At 36.1% G+C, this 22,615-nt stretch overlaps 2 protein-coding genes and 1 long non-coding RNA gene across 4 annotated transcripts in view; all 3 read right to left on the bottom strand.

Annotated features, from left to right (window-relative positions):
* Positions 1 to 22,615, bottom strand: part of LOC133522492 (uncharacterized) — a 440,383-nt gene that overhangs the window by 301,935 nt on the left and 115,833 nt on the right. For both annotated transcript variants that reach the window (XR_009800064.1, XM_061857844.1), the window contains exon 3: positions 10,393 to 10,415. The gene's annotated coding sequence lies outside the window, so the exon portion shown is untranslated. The remainder of the gene's footprint in view (positions 1 to 10,392; positions 10,416 to 22,615) is intronic.
* Positions 5,077 to 5,709, bottom strand: LOC133523065 (uncharacterized). The gene has a single exon (XM_061858572.1). It carries the CDS (start codon positions 5,672 to 5,674, stop codon positions 5,120 to 5,122), a length of 555 nt encoding a protein of 184 aa, XP_061714556.1. The 5' UTR covers positions 5,675 to 5,709; the 3' UTR covers positions 5,077 to 5,119.
* LOC133523064 (uncharacterized) lies at positions 19,806 to 21,781 on the bottom strand. The gene is made up of 2 exons (XR_009800189.1): positions 21,503 to 21,781; positions 19,806 to 20,807 (listed from the first exon to the last, which is right to left on the bottom strand). It is a non-coding gene; the product is annotated as an uncharacterized LOC133523064 (long non-coding RNA).

Raw genomic sequence — 22,615 nt, 5'->3', positions numbered from 1 at the left:
ACATCGGGACCGAGCACCAGATCAAGATAATCCCTCCGCTACCCCAGTACATGTTTGTGGTAGAAGAAGCTGACACCTCCTGGGTTTCCCTTCTCTTCGCTTATGGGAGCCTGAGGGGCATAGTTCAGTGGATCGTTAACTTTTGGATCGTACAGGACAACTATTTTGATGGGCTGCAATATTATCGTGAGTTAGGTAAGAACACAACTAAACCAGGCAATTGAAGATCTGGTGTCTGATCTAAACATCATTGGAGAAACGAAAGCTCTGATTGATCGGACACGTTGTCCGGATGGGTGACGATCGTGCAATCTGGAGGGCATGCTCTGACGTACCAAATGGCTGAAGACCTTCTGGACGTCTTAGGCACCGCTGGAGAGAAAGGCAAAAAGACTTTAGCGAACTTGGCGCCAGCGATTGGACAGTAACGGGTTTGGACAAAGAGGCTTTTGGTGTCAGGCCAAGATCCACTTCGGGTCGTCATGCCAAAACAGTAAGTAAGTAAGGTAAGAGTATAAAATATATACTACGTTTAGGATTCTCATTGTATAACAAAACTGATGTTTAAAACCAAGATGATCCCTCCTATAGAGGAGTATGACGGTATAGAGGAGGTGGAACTCAGGTGATGGTTTCTTCAATCATACGTACTGGCTACTTCCTGTGTTACACATTTAAAGAATAAGTATAATTCAACAGCTTAGTCTGTGTGTTATCTGGCATTATTTATAAAGAAGCGGAAACATTTTAATTGTTAGTGGATAATGAAAAATGACACTCGGTACACAAAATTAGCTAGACATAATGGCCACACGTGTGCTAACTCAGGGCTCGAATATTAAAGTGATGTAGCGAAATATGTTGTCGACAAAAATTAAATCGATGTTACTGTCAACATCTAGATGTTATTCAACGTAAATAAATATTATTTATTCTCTCATCTTAAAAAAAATCTTCTATTCATTATATTTTCATATAATTTCACACATTCATTATATATATTATTTAATTCTGCCCTATTACATTAAACGTAAGAGTTCATGTGATGTGTATGTGTAGTTACTGATTTTGCTCAGAAGACTGGTAAATAGAATTTGAGTATGGCTCATGATTTCATTTTCTTTCTGTTGTTAGTATGTATGTTAACATTATGTACTTAATAATGATCCTCCAGGTCTATGATTCTTAAGTTGTTAAGTACACTACATTGTACTTCAAATCCATTTGTATATGTGACTGTTTGTGTTCTAAAAAGTATATTTTTTTTATTATTTTAAAATGGAATTTAAAGTATGATTATTTTGATTGAAATTACATTTTACTATGTTAAGAGGCTCGATATCAGACATGATATCAAACCTCTTTATAGTATCCGAAGATTTTTCAGTAAGCAAATGTATAAATATATATCTTCTTCTTCCTCGCGTTGTCCCGGCATTTTGCCTCGGCTCATGGGAGCCTGGGGTCCGCTTGACAACTAATCCCAAGATTTGGCGTAGGCACTAGTTTTTACGAAAGCGACTGCCATCTGACCTTCCAACCCAGAGGGTAAACTAGGCCTTGTTGGGTTTAGTCCGGTTTCCTCACGATGTTTTCCTTCACCGAAAAGCGACTGGTAAATATCAAATGATATTTCGTACATAAGTTCCGAAAAACTCATTGGTACGAGCCGGGGTTCGAACCCGCGACCTCCGGATTGCAAGTTGCACGCTCTTACCGCTAGGCCACCAGCGCTAATTGTATAAATATATATATCGACATATTATTTAATTTATCATGCCCGTGTTAGCACACGTATGATTTTTTTATACTACGTCGGTGGCAAATAAGCATACGGCCCCCCTGTTGGTAAGCAGTCTCTGTAGCCTATGTACGTATGATAATGACATAACCTTACCTTTTTTTTCAGGTTTGCAAGAGGCAAATAGGCGAAGAAGTTATTAAATAAAACCACCATTAGAGAACCGTTTCATCATTTTCATAGGAATATCGATCAGTACCCCTAGTGTAAATAAATTCGATTTTGAAACGTGACGTACGCGTTTGCGTTCAGTCTCATTTTGTATTGGATTTAGAAAGAGCGCGCCAAGCGGGACGTTTTGGAAACTCAAAATCCTATACAAAATGAGACTTAACGCAAACGTTATGATGTCGATAAAATTTACACTAGGGGTACTGGATTCTACGGCTCCTTTTAAACCCTCACCGACGCAAAAAATGGATACGTATAAAAATAAAAGTAACAAATGCAGTACACGTTTTAATTGCTTCCTCACAAAGGGCGATCTCGTTATTATTAAAACTGCTATTTTTTATTATTTAAAGTTAACTACGTTTTGGTTTTTAGATGGAAGTACCTGGGAGACCGAGCTTTGCTCGGTTATAACTATTTATTGTAATATGGTGGTGTATAGGTGATAATCTTAACTACATTTTTTTAATAAATTAAACTTGTCTAAAAGAATAAAAATTTAAAAATTATATATAAACTTGAACATATAAAAAAAAAAAGTAGTCACCGGGCGAGATTCGAACCCGTAACACTCGTTTAGCCGTCCGCGTCTTAACCCGCTGGACCAGACGGACAGTGGCCGGCAACATGAAATTAGCGACCATATTCTGCGTCGAAAGAAAAACGCATGAAAACTCGAAAACACGCGTTTTCCCAAACATAAGACTAATCTAGATCGATTGTATACCCCAAAAACCCCCATATACCAAATTTCAGCGAAATCGTTAGAGCCGTTTCCGAGATCCCAGAAATATATATATATATATTCAAGAATTGCTCGTTTAAAGGTATAAGATAAAGGGTAATAGGGGGGCGTGAGTAAACTGTAGGGGGCAGCAGAGTAGTACAGCTGCACATTATCCGAATGTCATCTTAAGTCTTCGATTTAAGTAAACAAGAAGTTAGTAAACTCTCGCTCGTTTTTGCCCAGTACCCCTAGTGTAAATAAATTCGATTTCGAAACGTGACGTACGCGTTTGCGTTAAGTCTCATTTTGTATGGGTTTTTGAACAGCGCGCCAAGCGGGACGTTTTGGAAAGTCAAAAATCTCATACAAAATGACACTTAACGCAAACGCGTACGTCACGTTTCGCTGTCGAAAATATTTACACTAGGGGTACTGAACGTGCAAGTTGTGGAATGAGCGTCTGAGGTGTTTCCCTTGCGCTATGACATGGGGTTCTTCAAGAAGCAGGTATTTAGGGTTCTCAAAGGTTGGCAACGCATAAGTGGCTCTTCTGATATTGCTTATGTCCATGGGCGGCGATGACTGCTTCACATCAGGTGGCTCGTCTGCTCGTTTGCAGCCTATTACATAAAAAAATAAAAATAAAAATAATAATTTATAATGTTAATAAAATATACAAATAATGTTAACGAAATATTGAATTAAAAAACCACAAATCATGAACGCCGCGCCTGGCCGGATTAAATCAATGACTACGACAGAACAAAGGTTTATGCAGCCCCAATTATATGATGAAAAATGTATAGTCAACCAAATTGAATTTGATTTCTGCACTTCGTACCTAGTCACTGCCACGCACTACACAGTTCAATATATAGAAGCAGATTTAGGATTTATTACTAGGGCCGGATGTCTTTTTTGATTTTTACCCGACTGCGGGGAAGGCAAGAATCGGAACCGGTTTATAGAATACCGGTAAAACCGGTTTATTTCGGTTTTTCTTCGAAAGTTTATAAGAACACGAACGTTTTTTAGAATTTTATTGTAGCCTAAAAAACCGGTTTATTCGATGACTGCTTACCATCAGCAGGTGGGCCGTATGCTTGTTTGCTACCGTCGTAGTATTCAAAAAACGTCTCTATTTTAAGGGCCGGCCTACTAAACCGAGGTTTGCCTTTTAACCACCCTATTTCGTTACGTTTCGTTTTGTTTTGTTGTTGTGCGTTTGTGTTGTTGTTGTGTGTTTGTGTTGTTGTTGTGTGTTTGTGTTGTTGTTGTGTTGTCCAAAACGTAGTACAGTACATCTTAATAAACTGAAGCATCAAAAGCAGGACAGTCAGCTTATAAAAATTAAATATCAGAGAAACTTATTACACAGAAATTCATGTTTGAAACAATTTTCATGAAGCGTTGCTGGCGTTAGCAGAGTGCTTTCATAGTGTGAAGTGTTTTAAATTATGTTATAAAATTGACGGGCCGCAGCCATGGTAATTTTCACACTGAAAACATTGAATGTTATGCTGTGAAACATGACGTAAATTAATACGAACTCTTGATTGAAAAATATTACGTGTTAATTATGAAGCCAACGGATTAATTAAGTACAAAATACATTTTGTTTTTTTAAACCTGATAATTTTTCAAAGAAGAAAGTGCTAATAATAATACCGGTTTCTAAGTTAATTTAATATGACACGCGGTAAGACGAATAGACGGAAGGACAAAACTCTTAGTCTCAATGTTAAATATATTAAAAACATCTCTCATATTATTAGTATTTTAAGTCAAAATATGTTAAATACATAACCCGTTTTTAATATAAGTATTTAATATGACTCTGTCTCACAAAAGTTTTATTTATTTTTAATATTAATCAGGCAGGCAGTTGAAACAACTGATAGTTGCCTGTATCCAAGTGATCTTTACTTAAAATGTATTTGTCTAGTCTGTTCTTAAACTGATTGATATTCAGTGCTAAGACCACGTCTTCTAGTAGTTTGTTCCACGATTTGACCACTCGGATGCTGAGAAAATGCGGGGGTTGTTTTTAGACAATTCAGATATTAACTTATATTGGTGGCCTCGCAGACGGGTTACTATTACGCATGTACAGGTCTTGAAAATGGTCCATATCGTAGTTAAGTTTTGGTATTTAAAAAAATATTACTTTAACTAAGTACCTTTATTCGATACCTACTATACACCGGAAATCTTAATAAACTTCAACATTCTTGATTAGTTGAGAATGAGTATAACACAATTACTTATTGAAGTATTGATTATTTATTTAACCAATCACTTGCTTTGGTAGTCTAGTGACTAGCTGCCACTATTATTACCTCTAAACAATATTAGTTTAAGAAAAATATCAAGCAAATATATATAATTTACTTTAATGAGTGTAATGGTTTTACAATAACTTAAGGTCTGAAGACAAACAGCGGCGCCCTATTCTGCAGCTGCAGCTTCGCGGTATACCTCATGTTCTGCACATCGTTCTCCGTCACAAACTTCACTTCTTGCAGCTGCCCATTGGGCAGCAGCACGTAATAAGTACCAACACTCTTCTGTATTTCCACTGGCCCTTCTAACTTCTCAGCTTCAGGATTTTCTGTAGATGTGGCATCGGTAGTTGGTGCTCCATAGGTATTGTCGGGTACTCCGTAATTTGTGTCAGGGACTCCATAGCTAGTCGCCGGCGGCTCGTTGGGAAGCGTAAAAGGCTGCGCTGGCTTCCAGCCTGCTGCTGGATAAGGAGCGTTATCAGCTTCATTTGGAAGCGTGAAAGGCTGATCAGGCTTCCAACCCGAAGGAGGATACGGCGCTGCATCAGTCGTTGCTTCTGTAGGTGAATCAGTTGTGGTTGGAGCTAGCTCTTGCCTTTGGAACCTGAACCTCGCAGGTCTGAAGCGAGGTAGTGAAGGCAGCTCAGCTACCACAACGGCAACGACGCAAGACAAGATGAGGAACTTCATCTTTGATCGCTAATCACTGAATGATGCTGATGATACCGCCCTGCTTAATTTATACTGGTTTAAATGTTTATGGTTCATTGTTGTATCATAAATGGTATCTAAGGACGATCCTGAGCTATTCTCAAACGTCGAGACCACTATACGTGATTTCCAGCTTCCTGTAATTGCAATAAGTCTCCGGGTCAAGTCATACTGGCTATGAGCTCATATATTAGAGATGTTTAGTGAATTAACGAAGAGTGAATTATAAGGATAAGAAGGCTGGTCACGTCCGCGCTCGGCAGTGACCTCTCAATGTGGCAGAGTAACGTCATTGACGTTATCAAGGTAATTAGGTAAGTTTGGAGACTATCGGTAGCTGTCAGCTATCAAGGTGATAGGTGTTTTGATTCCCGGTTGGATTTGAAATCTGACGTTAGAGATTTAACTGGTGCAGGTAGTAAATTGACCTGAATTAGGAAAACTAACCTTCTGCTTTTTACACATTGAATGCCGGGAACCCGCTTGGCGGGCGCTCTGTTCGTAGTTGCTTTCCTCTACAAATCGGGAAAACGCTAGAATGGGCTACGCGTGTAGCGCTACGAAAACGTTGGCAGTGAATGCGTTAATAAAGTTTAGTTTTGGCCTTGGGAAAATATTTACTTATCTATTCTAATCAGAAGTTAATGTTCAAAACTTTACCAAGCTATTGCCCAAAAACATAAGATTTACGTGACGTAACGGTGCAAAATAAACCCGAAGAATAATCATATAAGAGTATGTACATTCAGATTTATGAATTCATCTGATGCTAATAATACACATATATTAAATAATAATGGAAATATCTGAATTGAATGAAATATTCCATACAAATCATAGTTTAATTAAACTTCTGAGGCCGGTTCGTCAGGCAAAGCTTATCGGAATGAGTTCACGTGTAATTTAGCTCCAGTTTTGGGGCTTCTTTCACGGTTAATCCGAAACCAAGATTACTACGGGTTCCATAAATACCTTCTGTTATCCAATATCTTTGTAACGTATGTACGTGCAGGATTATTCATTACCAAATTCTCTATTTAGGTATACTCGTAGTGCGATAAAACTGTTATGTTATAAGTGTCTGGATAGTGAACAGTCCAGACGCGATTTATTTATTTATTATACATTTTATTTTGACACTTGGAGAGACTACACCTCCAAATCTTATTAGTATTAGTACTCTGACATTGGGGACCTTTTACATCTCCTTTATGTTTGAGTATAATTACAGTGAGATACCTCATTCGGTTCTCGTTCTATAAGCAATATATTTATTAAAGTAAGATACAATACATACACGTGGAGACAGTAAAGAGTTTATAAAAAAAAGCTGCTGCCTTCAGTAGTGATATGAAGAGGTAGTAGAAGAGAAGGGACTTGGGGGACTTTCAGTATATGATTCCTGCACCATCTTCGCACTCAAAAGCTTTAATGTGCCGTCTTGTGCCTCTGACTCTTATGGAGACAGCTCTAATTACGGAAATTTGAACTTTAACTTACAGCCAGAAAATAATTTGTGAATACGCTTTTCCCCATTTATCATTTAACTTTGATGATGTTTTTTTGTTCAGTACCCCTAGTGTAATTTTAGTCGATAGCGAAACGTGACGTACGCGTTTGCGTTAAGTCTGATTTTGTATGGGTTTTTGAACAGCGCGCCAAGCGGGACGTTTTGGAAAGTCAAAAATCTCATACAAAATGACACTTAACGCAAACGCGTACGTCACGTTTCGCTGTCGAAAATATTTGCACTAGGGGTACAGAAACTATTTTATTCATTCGGTTCTCGTGTTTCTTTTATCTAACATCTTGCTAACTAAAAATAGAAATTATTTTGAAAACATTGATCATCGTTCGTGTTCCAACACACTTCCGTGTTATCCAATTGTTTGTTTCGACTTCCTTATTATTTGTAGTGTACTTCCTGTTGTTTTCTCGTCGACGAGGAAATTAACTGTCAAATGGATATATTATATTTTACCAGACAAGCGAGATTATAGGTCTTATAGTACATTGTGCAACGAGGGGGGTAAGTGAAATCTTGGATACGAGGGTGAATTAAAGACCCGAGTTTGCAATATTCCTACCCCCGGAGTTACACACAATGTTTTTCATCACACTTGCGAAGAAAAAACTAAAATTTACTTAAACAAAATAATTCTTAAATACGGTGACATAACAAAGATTCGTGTTCGTTCGTGTTTGTTCGTGATTCGATTCGTTTGTAATTTCTTGACAGGTTAGCATTGAGGGCACAGATCTATCCGGCATTCAACCAGGATTAATAATTATGTAAAAATATTTTAAACGGCTGTTAAATTAATCGAAGTATTTAATTTTAAACATAAACAAACATATTAAATTATAAACGTCAGTATTTTAATAGTAAAACTCATTCATGCTACTTGGTTTGTATGAAAAACTGACATAATTTAAAAAAAAACTAACTCCCTAGGGAGTTATAGCTTTTTTTCACAATACATTCTTCCCGCGGGAACAAAATAGGCCTTTGTCCTTCAGTACACCTGCATTAAATAAGAACTTTTTCGAGCAAGTGTGATGAAAAGGACTTTTATTCAAGCTGGATATTCCAACGTGGCTACTCGGATAAGGCGCGATAATATGACCTTGAAGAACGCACACTCTTTTTGGTTCACTGTCACATTTCATTTATTTAGGCTCACAAAACAAGTTACAGTCATAGCGTTTACATTAATATTAGAGATACAGCATTTTGTACCCCTAGTGTAAAATTCGATAGCGAAACGTAACGTACGCGTTTGCGTTAAGTCTCATTTTGTATGGGATTTTGAGTTTCCAAAACGTCCCGCTTGGCGCGCTGTTTCAAAATCCCATAGAAAATGAGACTTAACGCAAACGCGTACGGCACGTCACGCTATCGAATAAATGTACACTAGGGGTTCTGAACTGTACTTTAAACCTAAATATGAATCTGTGCCCTGAATAACAAAATTTACATGCAATAAAGTAGCTTAATAATAATATTACATTAAAATTACAAACAATTATTATGCCTAAAGGATGTCAGTATTACACATGTAAGTATAACTTCCCGAGTCGAACTTTAGGATACGTTAAACATTTTCTAAAACTACGATATGGATTGGATATGTTAGTGTCAAAAGTGACGTTCTTGTTTGAAGAAACATCATTTTTGACACTGACATATCTAATCCATATCCTATCTTTAGTAAATTTTTAACGTATCTTAAAGTTCGAATCAGGCCGTAAGTGTAATGTAGAAAAAAGTCTTATTTAATATACAGTACCTGGGCGACCGAGCTTTGCTCGGTTATAACTATTTATTGTAATATGGTGGTCTATAGGTGATAATCTTAACTACATTTTTTGACTAAATTAAACTTGTCTAAAAATTAAAAAATTATATATAAACACATATAAAAAATAAAAAAAAGTTAGTCACCGGGCGAGCTTCGAACCCGTAACACTCGTTTAGCAGTCCGCGTCTTAACCCGCTGGACCAGACGGACAGTGGCCGGCAACACGAAATTAGCGACCATATTCTGCGTCGAAAGAAAAACGCATGAAAACTCGAAAACAAGCGTTTTCCCAAACATAAGACTAATCTAGATAGATTGTATACCCCCAAAAACCCCCATATACGAAATTTCAGCGAAATCGTTAGAGCCGTTTCCGAGATCACAGAAATAATATATAATTATACATATGGCCATGCCGGGACGGTAGGACAGTGCAAAATTATGTACCTTTTTAGGGTTCCGTAGCCAAATGGCATAAAACGGAACCCTTATAGTTTCGCCATGTCCGTCTGTCTGTCTGTCTGTCTGTCTGTCTGTCTGTCTGTCTGTCTGTCTGTCTGTCTGTCCGAGGCTTTGCTCCGTGGTCGTTAGTGCTAGAAAGCTGAAATTTGGCATGGATATATAAATCAATAAAGCCGACAAAGTCGTACAATAAAATATAAAAATTTAATTTTTTTTTGGGTACCTCCCCTACACGTAAAGTGGGGGTGAAATTTTTTTTTCGCTTCAACCCTAGAGTGTGGGGTATCGTTGGAAAGATCTTTCAAAACTAATAGGGGTTTTCAAGAAACATTTTTTGATAAAGTCAATATATTCGGAGATAATCGCAGTGTCCCCCCCCTCTAACTTTTGAACCATAGGTCCAAAAAATATGAAAAAAATCGTGGAAGTAGAGCTTAAGAAAGACATTAAATAAAAACTATAGCGGACATGATCAGTTTAGCTGTTTTTGAGTTATCGCAAAAAGTTTTCCTTTCATAGTAAAAAGACTTACTTTAATTAGGTACTGATTATGCAAATTTGCCTATTTGTTTAACTCGGGTGAAAGGTACCGTTTCATCCCTTGGTTAACAATTTACTATACTTTAAGCTCCAGTTTAGCTTATTGTGACGTAAGAGTAACTACGGAACCCTACACTGAGCGTGGCCCGACATGCTCTTGGCCGGTTATTATAAGTATAACGAGCGAGCTCATCGCCAACAAACTGTCTCGCAGTTTGGCGAATATTTTGTTTTGTGGTACACATATTTTATATTTTAATGTTATAATAAATAAATAAATAATAAAAAAAAAAATATATATATATATATATATATATATATATATACAAGAATTGCTCGTTTAAAGGTATAAGATATGTAACTTATTGTAAAGTTTCAAGTTTCGGGACTCACCAGTATCGAAGCCAGGCCGGGACCTGTAACGGGAAAGAACAAATTAATTACGAAACGATCGGCGCCAACTTTTTTAATTACACCTTAAATTATTCATTAGGGTGAATACAGAAGACTTAAAACGAGTATTAATACCTACTTCCTAAAATTCGATCATAGGTTATACAAAACAAAAGAAACTCGTAAATACAAGGAGTGCCAAAAATAACGGGGATCAGTACCCCTAGTGTAAATAACTTCGATTTTGAAACGTGACGTACGCGTTTGCGTTTAGTGTCATTTTGTATTGGATTTAGAAAGAGCGCGCCAAGCGGGACGTTTTGGAAACTCAAAATCCTATACAAAATAAGACTTAACGGAAACGCGTTCGTCACGTTATGATGTCGATAAAATTTACACTAGGGGTACTGTTTAAGGGCGTATTCAGTACCCAAATTTTTTGGCCTTTGTATGGAGAGTTCGCCGACTTAGACGACCTGCCATTATTTTTTTTTTTTCGCGACAAAAAACTTTTTTTCTACATTTTTCCTAATCAGAACACGATACTGAATATGCCCTTAACAGATCCCACAAGTTTTGTTACATCCTATATATACAAGTGCAATATATTTTAGATACTACATGTTAGAATATTAAAAATAATAGTTTATGTGATTGCTACATTTTTTTATACTACGTCGGTGGCAAACAAGCATACGGCCCGCCTGACGGTAAGCAGTCTCCGTAGCCTATGTACGCCTGCAACTCCAGAGGAGTTACATGCGCGTTGCCGACCCTAAGCCCGCCCCCCCCCCCTCGTTGAGCTCTGTCAACCTTACCAACCTTACTTACCGGCAGGAACACAACACTATGAGTAGGGTCCAGTGTTATTTGGCTGCGGTTTTCTGTAAGGTGGAGGTACTTCCCCAGATGGGCTCTGCTCTAGATCTGGAATGACATCCACTGGCTGTGCCCTACCACACAAAGCGAGATGAAATACAACATAATAAAAGGCATTAAAATACACGAGTGTGGGTTTAAGAAACGAACGAAGTGAGTTTCTTAATAGGATCACATGAGTGTTTTAATGCCTATTATGTATAATTATAATTACATACACTATTTTATCTACACACATATTATAAACTTTCTAGGAAATATTCACTAACCCAAATTACAGCCAACGTTGGGGCATAGTTGCTCTCTTGGCGGAAGTCGCGGATATTGGTGGCGTCACCGAAATATTTTTAAATCTCATTTTACACTAAACTTTTGCTATAGTTATTTTAAAAACAACAAAACAAATTCATTTTATACTTTAAAAAAACTAATTAAAAGATAAACTGTACGTCAAATACCGGTAAATGAAAACTTTTTTCACGCATATCATGCATCTAAAGTTTTTTTTTTTTAATTCACGTACGCGTTTGCGTTTAGTGTCATTTTGTATTGGATTTAGAAAGAGCGCGCCAAGCGGGACGTTTTGGAAACTCAAAATCCTATACAAAATAAGACTTAACGGAAACGCGTTCGTCACGTTATGATGTCGATAAAATTTACACTAGGGGTACTGTTTAAGGGCGTATTCAGTACCCAAATTTTTTGGCCTTTGTATGGAGAGTTCGCCGACTTAGACGACCTGCCTGCCTGAAATATTTTTAAATCTCATTTTACACTAAACTTTTGCTATAGTTATTTTAAAAACAACAAAACAAATTCATTTTATACTTTAAAAAAACTAATTAAAAGATAAACTGTACGTCAAATACCGGTAAATGAAAACTTTTTTCACGCATATCATGCATCTAAAGTTTTTTTTTTTTAATTCAGAGATAAACTAGAGTCTGGGGCCTATTTCCGTATCATTCGATACAAACTAATATGCGAGATTTGTCAAAATTGTATGCAATTGACATTTTATTTCGAACAAAAGGCATCTCGGCTGATTTTAGAATAGAGGTCAAAACGAATTGCTTTTTTTCAGAGATGTTCCAAATTTAAATGTAAAACGAAATCGATTTCGATGTAGTTATGAAGCAAAAACTACATTATTACAGATAAGAAATTTATTGTAACAAAACGGTTTATTGTAATGTTGATCATTACTTACGGATTTCGAAGGCATCATAGAGAGTTTATGATATGTGTGTAGATAACATATATTAACACATTAATTCTTTTTTTTTTCATTCTGGGGTCGGCGTAACCTTTTTAACTCCCTATGAACATATATCGATCGTAAAATCCGGCCGATCTTAAACTTCCTATCTAATGTTTTGACGGAGGTCACATTAAGAGGCTGTCAACACCCAATGTCCTTGAAATTGATGTTACTTAAACAGTTTTTTTAAGAAAGACTATTTGTTTTAGTCAAGTAAGAAAAATATATGTTCATATTAATTATATTTCAAAGACCGTGGTTGTACTCGATACATGATTGAACGAAATCGGCTCGATAGAAAATATTTGGAAAGATTGGTCTTAAAATCACAATTAAACGGTTTTATGTCTTTATTGTTTTGACTTATGGGTCTGCAATTAAAATCACAATTTCAAAACATTTATATCTAAACCGCTATTGAGTAAAATATTACACTAATAATCCACTTTTTTTTATTTAAATATTTTTCTTATTATTCCTTTGCCCAGGCCCAGTAACATGCGACAGTGCTATCTCATTTACTCCGATACAAATAGACAGTGTGCGCGCTTTAGGTATTGACAGCCTCTTAAACCAAAAGATAGGTAAGATAGTTTTGTTAGGTGGTTTCAGATGCCCGAAGAGCAAATTATACAGAAATAGGAGAACGAGACAATAATTTTCACGTTTTACTATATGACTAAGAATTTCATGATCTGCCGTCAACATATATCCTGTGTTTTTTTTTTTGTTTAAATGAGTATATTACTCGTATTTCACTATGCCCCGTGGTTATAAGTATGATGACGAAGACTAGAGAGGTCAAGGGAATTCTTCTAATATAATAGGCACACGTATTTGTAGGGTTCCGTAGCCAAATGGCAAAAAACGGAACCCTTATAGATTTGTCATGTCCGTCTGTCTGTCCGATTATGTCACAGCCACTTTTTTCCGAAACTATAAGAGCTATACTGTTCAAACTTGGTAAGTAGATGTATTCTATGAACCGCATTAAGATGTTTACACAAAAATAGAAAAAAAAACAATAAATTTTGGGGGTTCCCCATACTTAGAACTGAAACTCAAAAAATCTTTTTTCATCAAACCCATACGTGTGGGGTATCTATGGGTAGGTCTTTAAAAATGATATTAAGGTTTCTAATATAATTTTTTTCTAAACTGAATAGTTTACGCGAGAGACACTTCCAAAGTGGTAAAATCCCCCCCCCCCCCCCCCCTGTAACTTCTAAAATAACAGAATGAAAAATCTAAAAAAAATAAATGATATACATTACCGTGCAAACTTCCACCGAAAATTGGTTTGAACGAGATCTAGTAAGTAGTTTTTTTTAATACGTCATAAATGCTACGGAACCCTTCATGGGCGAGTCCGACTCGCACTTGGCCGCTTTTTTAGATTTAAGTGGAATTGCGCAGAACAATAACTGATTTATGAGCTCGTGTGTTTGTTTGTAAAGATTATTTATATAATTAATATAGAATATTTAAAAAAGAACCTCAACACCTTAGAATTTATTTCAGCATAATATATACAAGAAACATGACACAGTCGACTAAGTATTTTCTTTAATTTTCCTTGTCAATACAATAACAAATAAACCCGGAACATTTTCCTTGAAGAGTTCTTGAACGAAAATGTGAAATTTATTATTTAATTTCTTGGAAATGGGTAACATTTCTCCAATTAGCACCCATTCAGTTGACATCACGTGTATTGATTTGAAAATAATGAATATTAGCGAATAAGAGGAAATACTTGGATATTTTATTAAATTACGCTCAATACAAAATTAAAATCTGAGCGTGAATCAGACATAATTACATAATTTTGAGTCTGCGTCGGTCAACGCGTGCTCCTGTTGACCTTGTTATAGAACGGAGCATTTGGGCAATTTTCGACTTAATAAACGTATGTGACCCGTTTTAAAGGTTTGACGACCGGTCTGGCCTAGTGGGTAGTGACCCTGCCTACGAAGCCGATGGTCCCGGGTTCAAATCCTGGTAAGGGCATTTATTCGTGTGATGAGCATGGATATTTGTTCCTGAGTCATGGGTGTTTTCTATGTATTTAAGTATTTATAAATATTTATATATTATATATATCGTTGTCTAAGTGCCCTCAACACAAGCCTTATTGAGCTTACTGTGGGACTTAGTCAATTTGTGTAATAATGTCCTATAAAAAAAAAAGGTCATCGATCAACAACGATGGTCAATACTTGACAGGGCTAATGATAACAGTTTCTCCAATTCGTTTTTTGTTTTTAATTAAATTAAATTAAATTATAGTAACGTTTATTTCAAGCGCGTGTGGCTCATAAAATGTTAGTTATGTACAATAAAACTTAAAAACTATGTTAGTAACAATAAATATCTTAACTAAAATCATAAAAATTCACCGTTACTGGGCTTATGAAGCCCGCAACAATGCATTATGTACGGACAGTCCATCCTATCCGCAATCATAGTTAGGATGGTGTTGGGGCTGGCGCGCACGCGCCGTACTAGCGATGCGGCTCGCAGGCGCATTGCTGCTTTGAAGAATGTTACGTGCGCGTCAGCGAACATCTGTGTCTGTGACGCACTGCAAAAGCGCGGCAGCCCCATCAACACCCGGAACGCATTATTATATTGAATTTGTAGGGCCTTGTACGTTTTTTTTTTGTAAATTTGCTCCACAGGCAGCTCCACGTGCAGACGTGTAAAAAGTAGTACAAAAAGCCCTGAACAGGGTTATTTTACTGTCATTAGAGTCATTCGAGTAATTATTATTTTAAATTATGTCTTTAATTTAAAATAATAATAAACGACCAAGCCACATATTTTGACTAAGGTGTAGAGTTTGTGAAGTTAGAACTTGTAGAGTTATAAGCTTGGCTCTACAAAACATCTTGTAACTTTTTGACAGTGCGAGCCTTATGGTTTCGTCTTGGCAACATTTTAATAATAATTCCATTATAACAAGTAATTATACGAGTATATGAAATGGCATTATGGCAAGTGTTTGATATTTTTTATAATTTTTTAAAACATCGGAAACACAAACAACAACAAACGCGCAAATGACACCTAAGAGGCCCATTGATTGTCAGTTCGCCGGACGATATCGGCCTGTCAGTTGTTCGCAAAAGCTGACAATCGCGAATAACCGACAGGCCGATATCGTCCGGCGAACTATGTAGTAATTAGTGGGCCTCGTAACCGATGAGATTCCAATATCGGTTTGATGTCAATGCATGTTCGAATTTGCCTGAAAGTCTCGTTCAGATCATCTTGCAACTCGGTTAGTAACTTAGGCTGACTGTACATCGTTCCTTACCGTTCATATCCATTACCGAAATATAAAAGAGGCGAAAAACGTAATATTCCCCGCATTTAGAGTATTCCAAGCGTCCAATCTGAATCCATTGTCGTCCCGACCTTTAATAATCCATTGTTGTTAGGCTATTGGAGATCCATTTTTTTCACGAGATGTCAGAGGTGGATTATTACTAGATGGCAGGTATATAGTTCGTTTTTAGGGTTCCGTACCAAAAAGGTACAAAAGGAACCCTTATGGTGCGACTCTGTCCGTCCGTCCGTCTGTCAAACCGCTAAATATGTATCTCGAGAAGTACTGAAGCTATAGATTTGAAATTTGGTATAGTAATGAACAACGAAGATATATTGGAAGATCAAATTTTTTTATTCTATTTATATTCATTATAGAAACTGCCCAATATAAAGAGGGAGTAAAGTCAAGTGGAGTATCATTTGAAAGATCTCAAATTGAACGTTACAATACAATTGCTTTTTGCATAGTGAAAAAAAATAACATGAAGGAAAATGTGAAAATAAATACCATTCCCCCTTATCTCCGAAGCTTAAGAATGAAAAATTATGTTTTTTTTTTACATAATAATAACATTATTATAAAGATTACAGAAAAAATAAAATCAGATCTCTATCTTGATAACTGTTTTTTTGAATTAGAAAAAACATTTTATAATTTAATTTGCAATTTAATCCCGTTTGCGGGTATTTATTATAGTTGAAATTGCTATGAGATCACACTAAAGACACCTTTCAAACAAAAATTATTGAAATTGGTTCACATAATAAGGAATTATCCCTGAAAAACCAACATACATACAGATCGCATAAATTAGTTTGCCAATTTGCCCATAGATGGCGCTGTACACAATTATGCTAATAGTATACTTCTGGTCCTAAGTCTTTCGTGATTGTAGTTAATTGAGAAAATTGAAATTTTGTACGGAACTTCGAGCTTCGGTGCGCGAGGTAAACGAACTCGCACTTGACTGGTTTTTTACCATTAAAAAAACCGGTCATTAAAAAAATCGCTCATCTGCGACCTTAAAGTGTCTTTTTATTATTAAAAATCACTTTTGAAAAATAAATCATAGCAAATATGTAACAATCATTAATCACATAAGATCTTTCACATTATTTAAAATTATTTTGCTTCATAAATATTTTATATATTTTTTAAAAAGCGTTGTTCAATAATTTTCAATAAAAAAGCGGCCAAGTGCGAGTCGGACTCGCCCATGAAGGGTTCCGTACCATTTATGACGTATTAAAAAAACCACTTACTAGATCTGGTTCAAACCAATTTTCGTTGGAAGTTTGCATGGTAATGTATATCATATATTTTTTTTAGATTTTTCATTCCGTTATTTTAGAAGTTACAGGGGGGGGGGGACACACTTTTTTTCACTTTGGAAGTGTCTCTCGCGCAAACTATTCAGTTTAGAAAAAAATGATATTAGAAACCTAAATATCATTTTTGAAGACCTATCCTTAGATACCCCACACGTATGGGTTTGAAGAAAAAATTTTTTTTTTTAATTTTTATGACGTATTCAAAAAAACTACTTACTAGATCACGGTCGAACCAATTTTCGATGGAAGTTTGCATGGCAATGTATATCATATTTTTTTTAGATTTTTCATTCTGTTATTTTAGAAGTTACGGGGGGGGGGACACACTTTTTACCACTTTGGAAGTGTCTCTCGCGCAAACTATTCAGTTTAGAAAAAAATGATATTAGAAACCTCAATATCATTTTTAAAGACCTATCCATAGATACCCCACACGTATGGGTTTGATGAAAAAAGATTTTTTGAGTTTCAGTTCTAAGTATGGGGAACCCCCAAAATTTATTGTTTTTTTTCTATTTTTGTGTAAATATCATAATGCGGTTCATAGAATACATCTACTTACCAAGTTTGAACAGTATAGCTTTTACAGTTTCGGAAAAAAGTGGCTGTGACAGAATCGGACAGACAGACGGACATGACGAATCTATAAGGGTTCCGTTTTTTGCCATTTGGCTACGGAACCCTAAAAACACGTCATGATTTTTACCTTTTTTCGAATGCAAAAAAAAAACGAACTTTAGGTCTCATAGGACTATATTTGTCACATTCATATTACTCTGTACCTACTATGACGCCCAACTCTGCTTCTTCTTGCTCTATATGCAAAACTTTACGCTTTCAAACACCCGCTGAGATACAATAACATTGCGTTACACCTCGTCAGGTGTAATCACGGCACACCTGTCGACGCTCGTTCGTCATGCGTGCGCGGATTTAATTTCCAGACCACAAGGGTCTCGTAATTTACGAGCTGAACTGTAATGTGTCTGAAAATTACTTATGTCTGCTCGTCGTAATGGGGATGTGTAGCTTCGAATTATCAGATAATTTTAGTAATAAATATGTATATTTGAGGAATGTTATTTGTTCCTTCATAGGGTGTCTTCAAGAGTGTCCACAGTCGTCACGTCCTTCAGCCATGAGGATACGACAAGGCAGAGAGAGCTATAAGATTTCTATTTGCTTCTTTTTTAATCGACGTCTGTTTTAAAACACTTTTAAATGTCACAATTTGAAAACGCTGGGGTTCATGGGCGTCGCTAAGGGGGGGCAGAGAACAATATTTCTACCTACTTATATGTATGCCCCTCTTGGGGGACCATATTCATAAGATAAGATAATATTTTATCGTCAAAATTGTGTAAAAAGTGTTATTAACTTGTTATAATTCTTATAAATATAAAGGTATGAACAATTTTGCCCATTTCGAGCGTACAATAAATCTTATATTACTAAATTTACTACCGTACTGGTTTTATGTCTAACTCTTTCGCCGTTGAGGCAATCCGTCTCTGGAATTCCCTCCCTCTCTTTATTCGACAAGCCCCAAGCAAACCAGTTTTCAAACGACTACTTCGCAAGCATCTTCTGTCAGAAGAACTTAAATAAGGTTCACCATCATGTATATGTACATAATTATATGTATTAGTCTATCTTTTATAAATTATATAAGTAGTAGTATTTAACTATTTATATATTTTTAATATTATTTGACTTCACGTTTAATTTTTTCCTTATTATTTGTTATTATTTTTTCCTGCACCAACATACACAAATGTCTCTGTTTGACCCAATGGTTGACTGGTAGAGAATGCCTTTTGGCATTAAGTTCGCCATTTGTACATTTTTCTTTATGTGTGCAATAAAGTTTAAATAATAAATAAATTTAATGTCTAAGAAATAATTATAAATAGCTGGTCTAAATTACAAAAAAATACTCATTTAAATCGTAATAACATTTATACAGCAGCCAATCTTTTAACCTTCGTTTAAATTTAACTCCATCCAATGACTTCCTTCATAAGGGGACCCTTGATCATCGGCCATATGAACTGCCCCCCTCTAGCCCATGGAGGTTCATGTTTATCTTGTGAACAAACACATCATCATCATCATCAAATTTAAGAGTCGGTGGAGTAGACGCCAGTTATTGCAGTCCTTAGCCAAGTTCTTTAGGTCCTTGTAAGACACAACATTTGCTTTTCCTTTTAGTTAATCGTCAATAACGAACTAATGTTGATTTTACTTTGGCTACATCTACATCTACATCAATATCTTATATATCAAGTAACTCTAGTCTACGTACCTAAGGTTTTACTTTCTGGTTTAGAATATTAATCGCTTTCTTAATATCGTAATCGTAAAACGCCAAGATGACGATTAGTATTTTCACTGTGGTTGCGTCAGAAAATGGGACTGTCTTCAATTTAAATCCGTGGAAGTCTGTACACAATTTCTTCACGCAAATTGATAAAATAGGAGCCACAGCAACTGCCATATTCGCATGTCAATTGCCTTATTCGTGGCGTGACTAAAACGTTGTTTAGGCCTAGGCTTATTTTTAGATAGAGCAGGGAGGCCTAAGCGGAGTTTCAATAAAGACTTCGTATTATAACTTTTGTACAGGGATTTATTACAAATAATGAATTACAATACAACTTGTCGCTTTGGTGTATTTTTGAGGATTTTACAGTAATAATCAGAGATCGGACAAATTTGCGTCATTGCTCGCAATAATGTGGACATGACTCCAAAATTAATCAAATATGTAATCATTTAATTAATTTCATACTCGACTTAAATTTTAATTCCTAGTCAATAAATACAAAAGTTTGTTAAAGTATAGATTTATTAATGAAAATAATCAGTATTTTTTCCAAATTTTCTGCAGTCAGTCTATTTCTTTTTACATCAAAAATATACTTAAGTGCTGAAAAACTCCGCTCGCACTCCACTGATGTTAATGGGGCAAACTTAAGTAGTTTTATAGGAATTTTATTATTCCAGTATAATTCAGAGTTTATTTTCTGTTCTTTGTTTAGTTTATCCCGATTTTGAGGTTATCGCCCACAACTTAGAACAGAAAATAAACTCTGAATTATACTGGAATAATAATATTCCTATAAAACTACTTAAGTTTGCCCCATTACCATCAGTGGAGTGCGAGCGGAGTTTTTCAGCACTTAAGTATATTTTTGATGTAAAAAGAAATAGACTTACTGCAGAAAATTTGGAAAAAATACTGATTATTTTTAACAAACTTTTGTATTTATTGACTAGGAATTAAAATTTAAGTTAAGTAAGAAATTAATTAAATGATTACATATTTGATTAATTTTGGAGTCATGTCCACATTATTGCGAGCAATGACGCAAATTTGTCCGATCTCTGGTAATAATACATAATAATCTATGGGATTGCCGTTGGCTGCTGTCGCCGGACGTTATATACGGGGATGATCGCTGCCGAACTTCAAATTTCGGAGTTCATCGACCGTCCTCCGTGACGTCAATAAGCCGCGTTCTGAACAACGTGATTACTCTGATTGCGACCGCTGCAGCCGCAGTTTCCGCAATTAGACTGCGTTTGGCCGAGTCAGCAACCTCACCTGCTGATTGGACATCATCATTATACATTAATCGTGACATTCGGATATCAACTGCAGTGGCATGTGGAGTTGGGCGTGCTCGTTCACTGAAAAGATCGCTCCTAACTTTTAGTACAATACACCGAGACAAACTGAGCATAATAATATAACGGTTTTGTATATAAAAGTAGTACAATTCAAAATGTGTTGTCTCGCTTACTCCCGTTAGTTGTAAGGGAGTGGCGGCTATGTGCTGTCTCGCTCATATTATCCGAGAGCCGTTTGGTTGTCATCAGACGCACGGCTTTAGTTCGGTCGGATCGCTTTGCTATCAATGTCACTCCTTGCTCCCGTTCCGTTTCGCGTGTAGTGTACTAAAATGTACTAAGAGCAGAATAATTAGGGAATAGGGGGTCGTTTTGACTTTAGTACATTTACTACATGAGCCTAGGCATTAGTTCTATGGCGTTGATGAGGGCAAAGACACTGTTAATTTCTTTGATAAATTGATAGACGGATAGATCGTTCTAATCGCGGCAATAATGTAGCAACAAACTTATTTTAACGAAATTGTCGCTGACAACGCGTCAACGCAGTGACGTAACGCTTCTGCAGCAGCTATCCGAAGGTCGCAAGCAGAGCCCGTACTTTTCATGCCGTTGACGCAAAAATGACGTAATTTAACATACAGGGAGTTACTACAAATTTAGATAACTTACTTATTGATGGGTATCATAATAAATACTTATTACGTGAATAAAAGCTTGTTACGCTGTTAAAAACCAAAAATATGTATTATTTCATAAATTAATAATCTATTATTTATTTGTGTGACAATAAAATGAAAGTCAGTTAGACGTTTCTATACTGATTGTCAAGTATATGTATTAGTTACCTAAAGAGGTTGACAAATGATAATTTATTATGAAAATACTAATTGGAATCATACTCTATGTAGCGTGACGTCATTTTTCTGTCAACGGCATGAAATTTACGGGCTCTGGTCGCAAGCTTTGTTGCAAAGACTGAGATGGGATACTGACTGAAGCTGTTCTTGTACCTAATCCTTGCAGCTGCCTGTTTGATACCCACAGCCTAGATGATTCTTTTTCAATTAATTTTACAAAATACAAAAGATATATACATATATGTACAAAAAAAATTACAAATACAGGTACAAAAATAAAATTTTCCGTTAGAGACCAAACTAAACTAAAGGAACCAAACAATTCGTCCATCTTCGTGTAGCTATAACATTTATTGGTTAACCAGCCAAATACAAAACCACCTGGATCTCTCACTGAACGACCTAACTTTAACCTACATTATTTGATCATGTAATGTTTTCATCTACCCTCGACTGGCTTAAGGAGCAATTTGAGGGTAGATTTTGTATACTTTTATTTAAATACCTAAAGATACAGAGTATAGGCGGAGCCTGTATCTTGACCATCTGCGAGTGTGGTTAACAATATGCAATTTTAGAATAAGTGATTCGATAGTTATAATAAATAAATAAATATTATAGGACATTATTACACAAATTGACTAAGTCCCACAGTAAGCTCAATAAGGCTTGTGTTGAGGGTACTTAGACAACGATATATATAATATATAAATATTTATAAATACTTAAATACATAGAAAACACCCATGACTCAGGAACAAATATCCATGCTCATCACACGAATAAATGCCCTTACCAGGATTTGAACCCGGGACCATCAGCTTCGTAGGCAGGGTCACTAGTCACTACCCACTAGGCCAAACCGGTCGTCAATTTCGTGTCTAAATCTAAAAAAAAAGCGGCCAAGTGCGAGTCGGACTCGCCC

This window comes from Cydia pomonella, chromosome 11 (assembly GCF_033807575.1).
Source record: "Cydia pomonella isolate Wapato2018A chromosome 11, ilCydPomo1, whole genome shotgun sequence".
NCBI lineage: Eukaryota > Metazoa > Arthropoda > Insecta > Lepidoptera > Tortricidae > Cydia > Cydia pomonella.
This window is presented reverse-complemented; position numbering and strand designations above follow the sequence as displayed.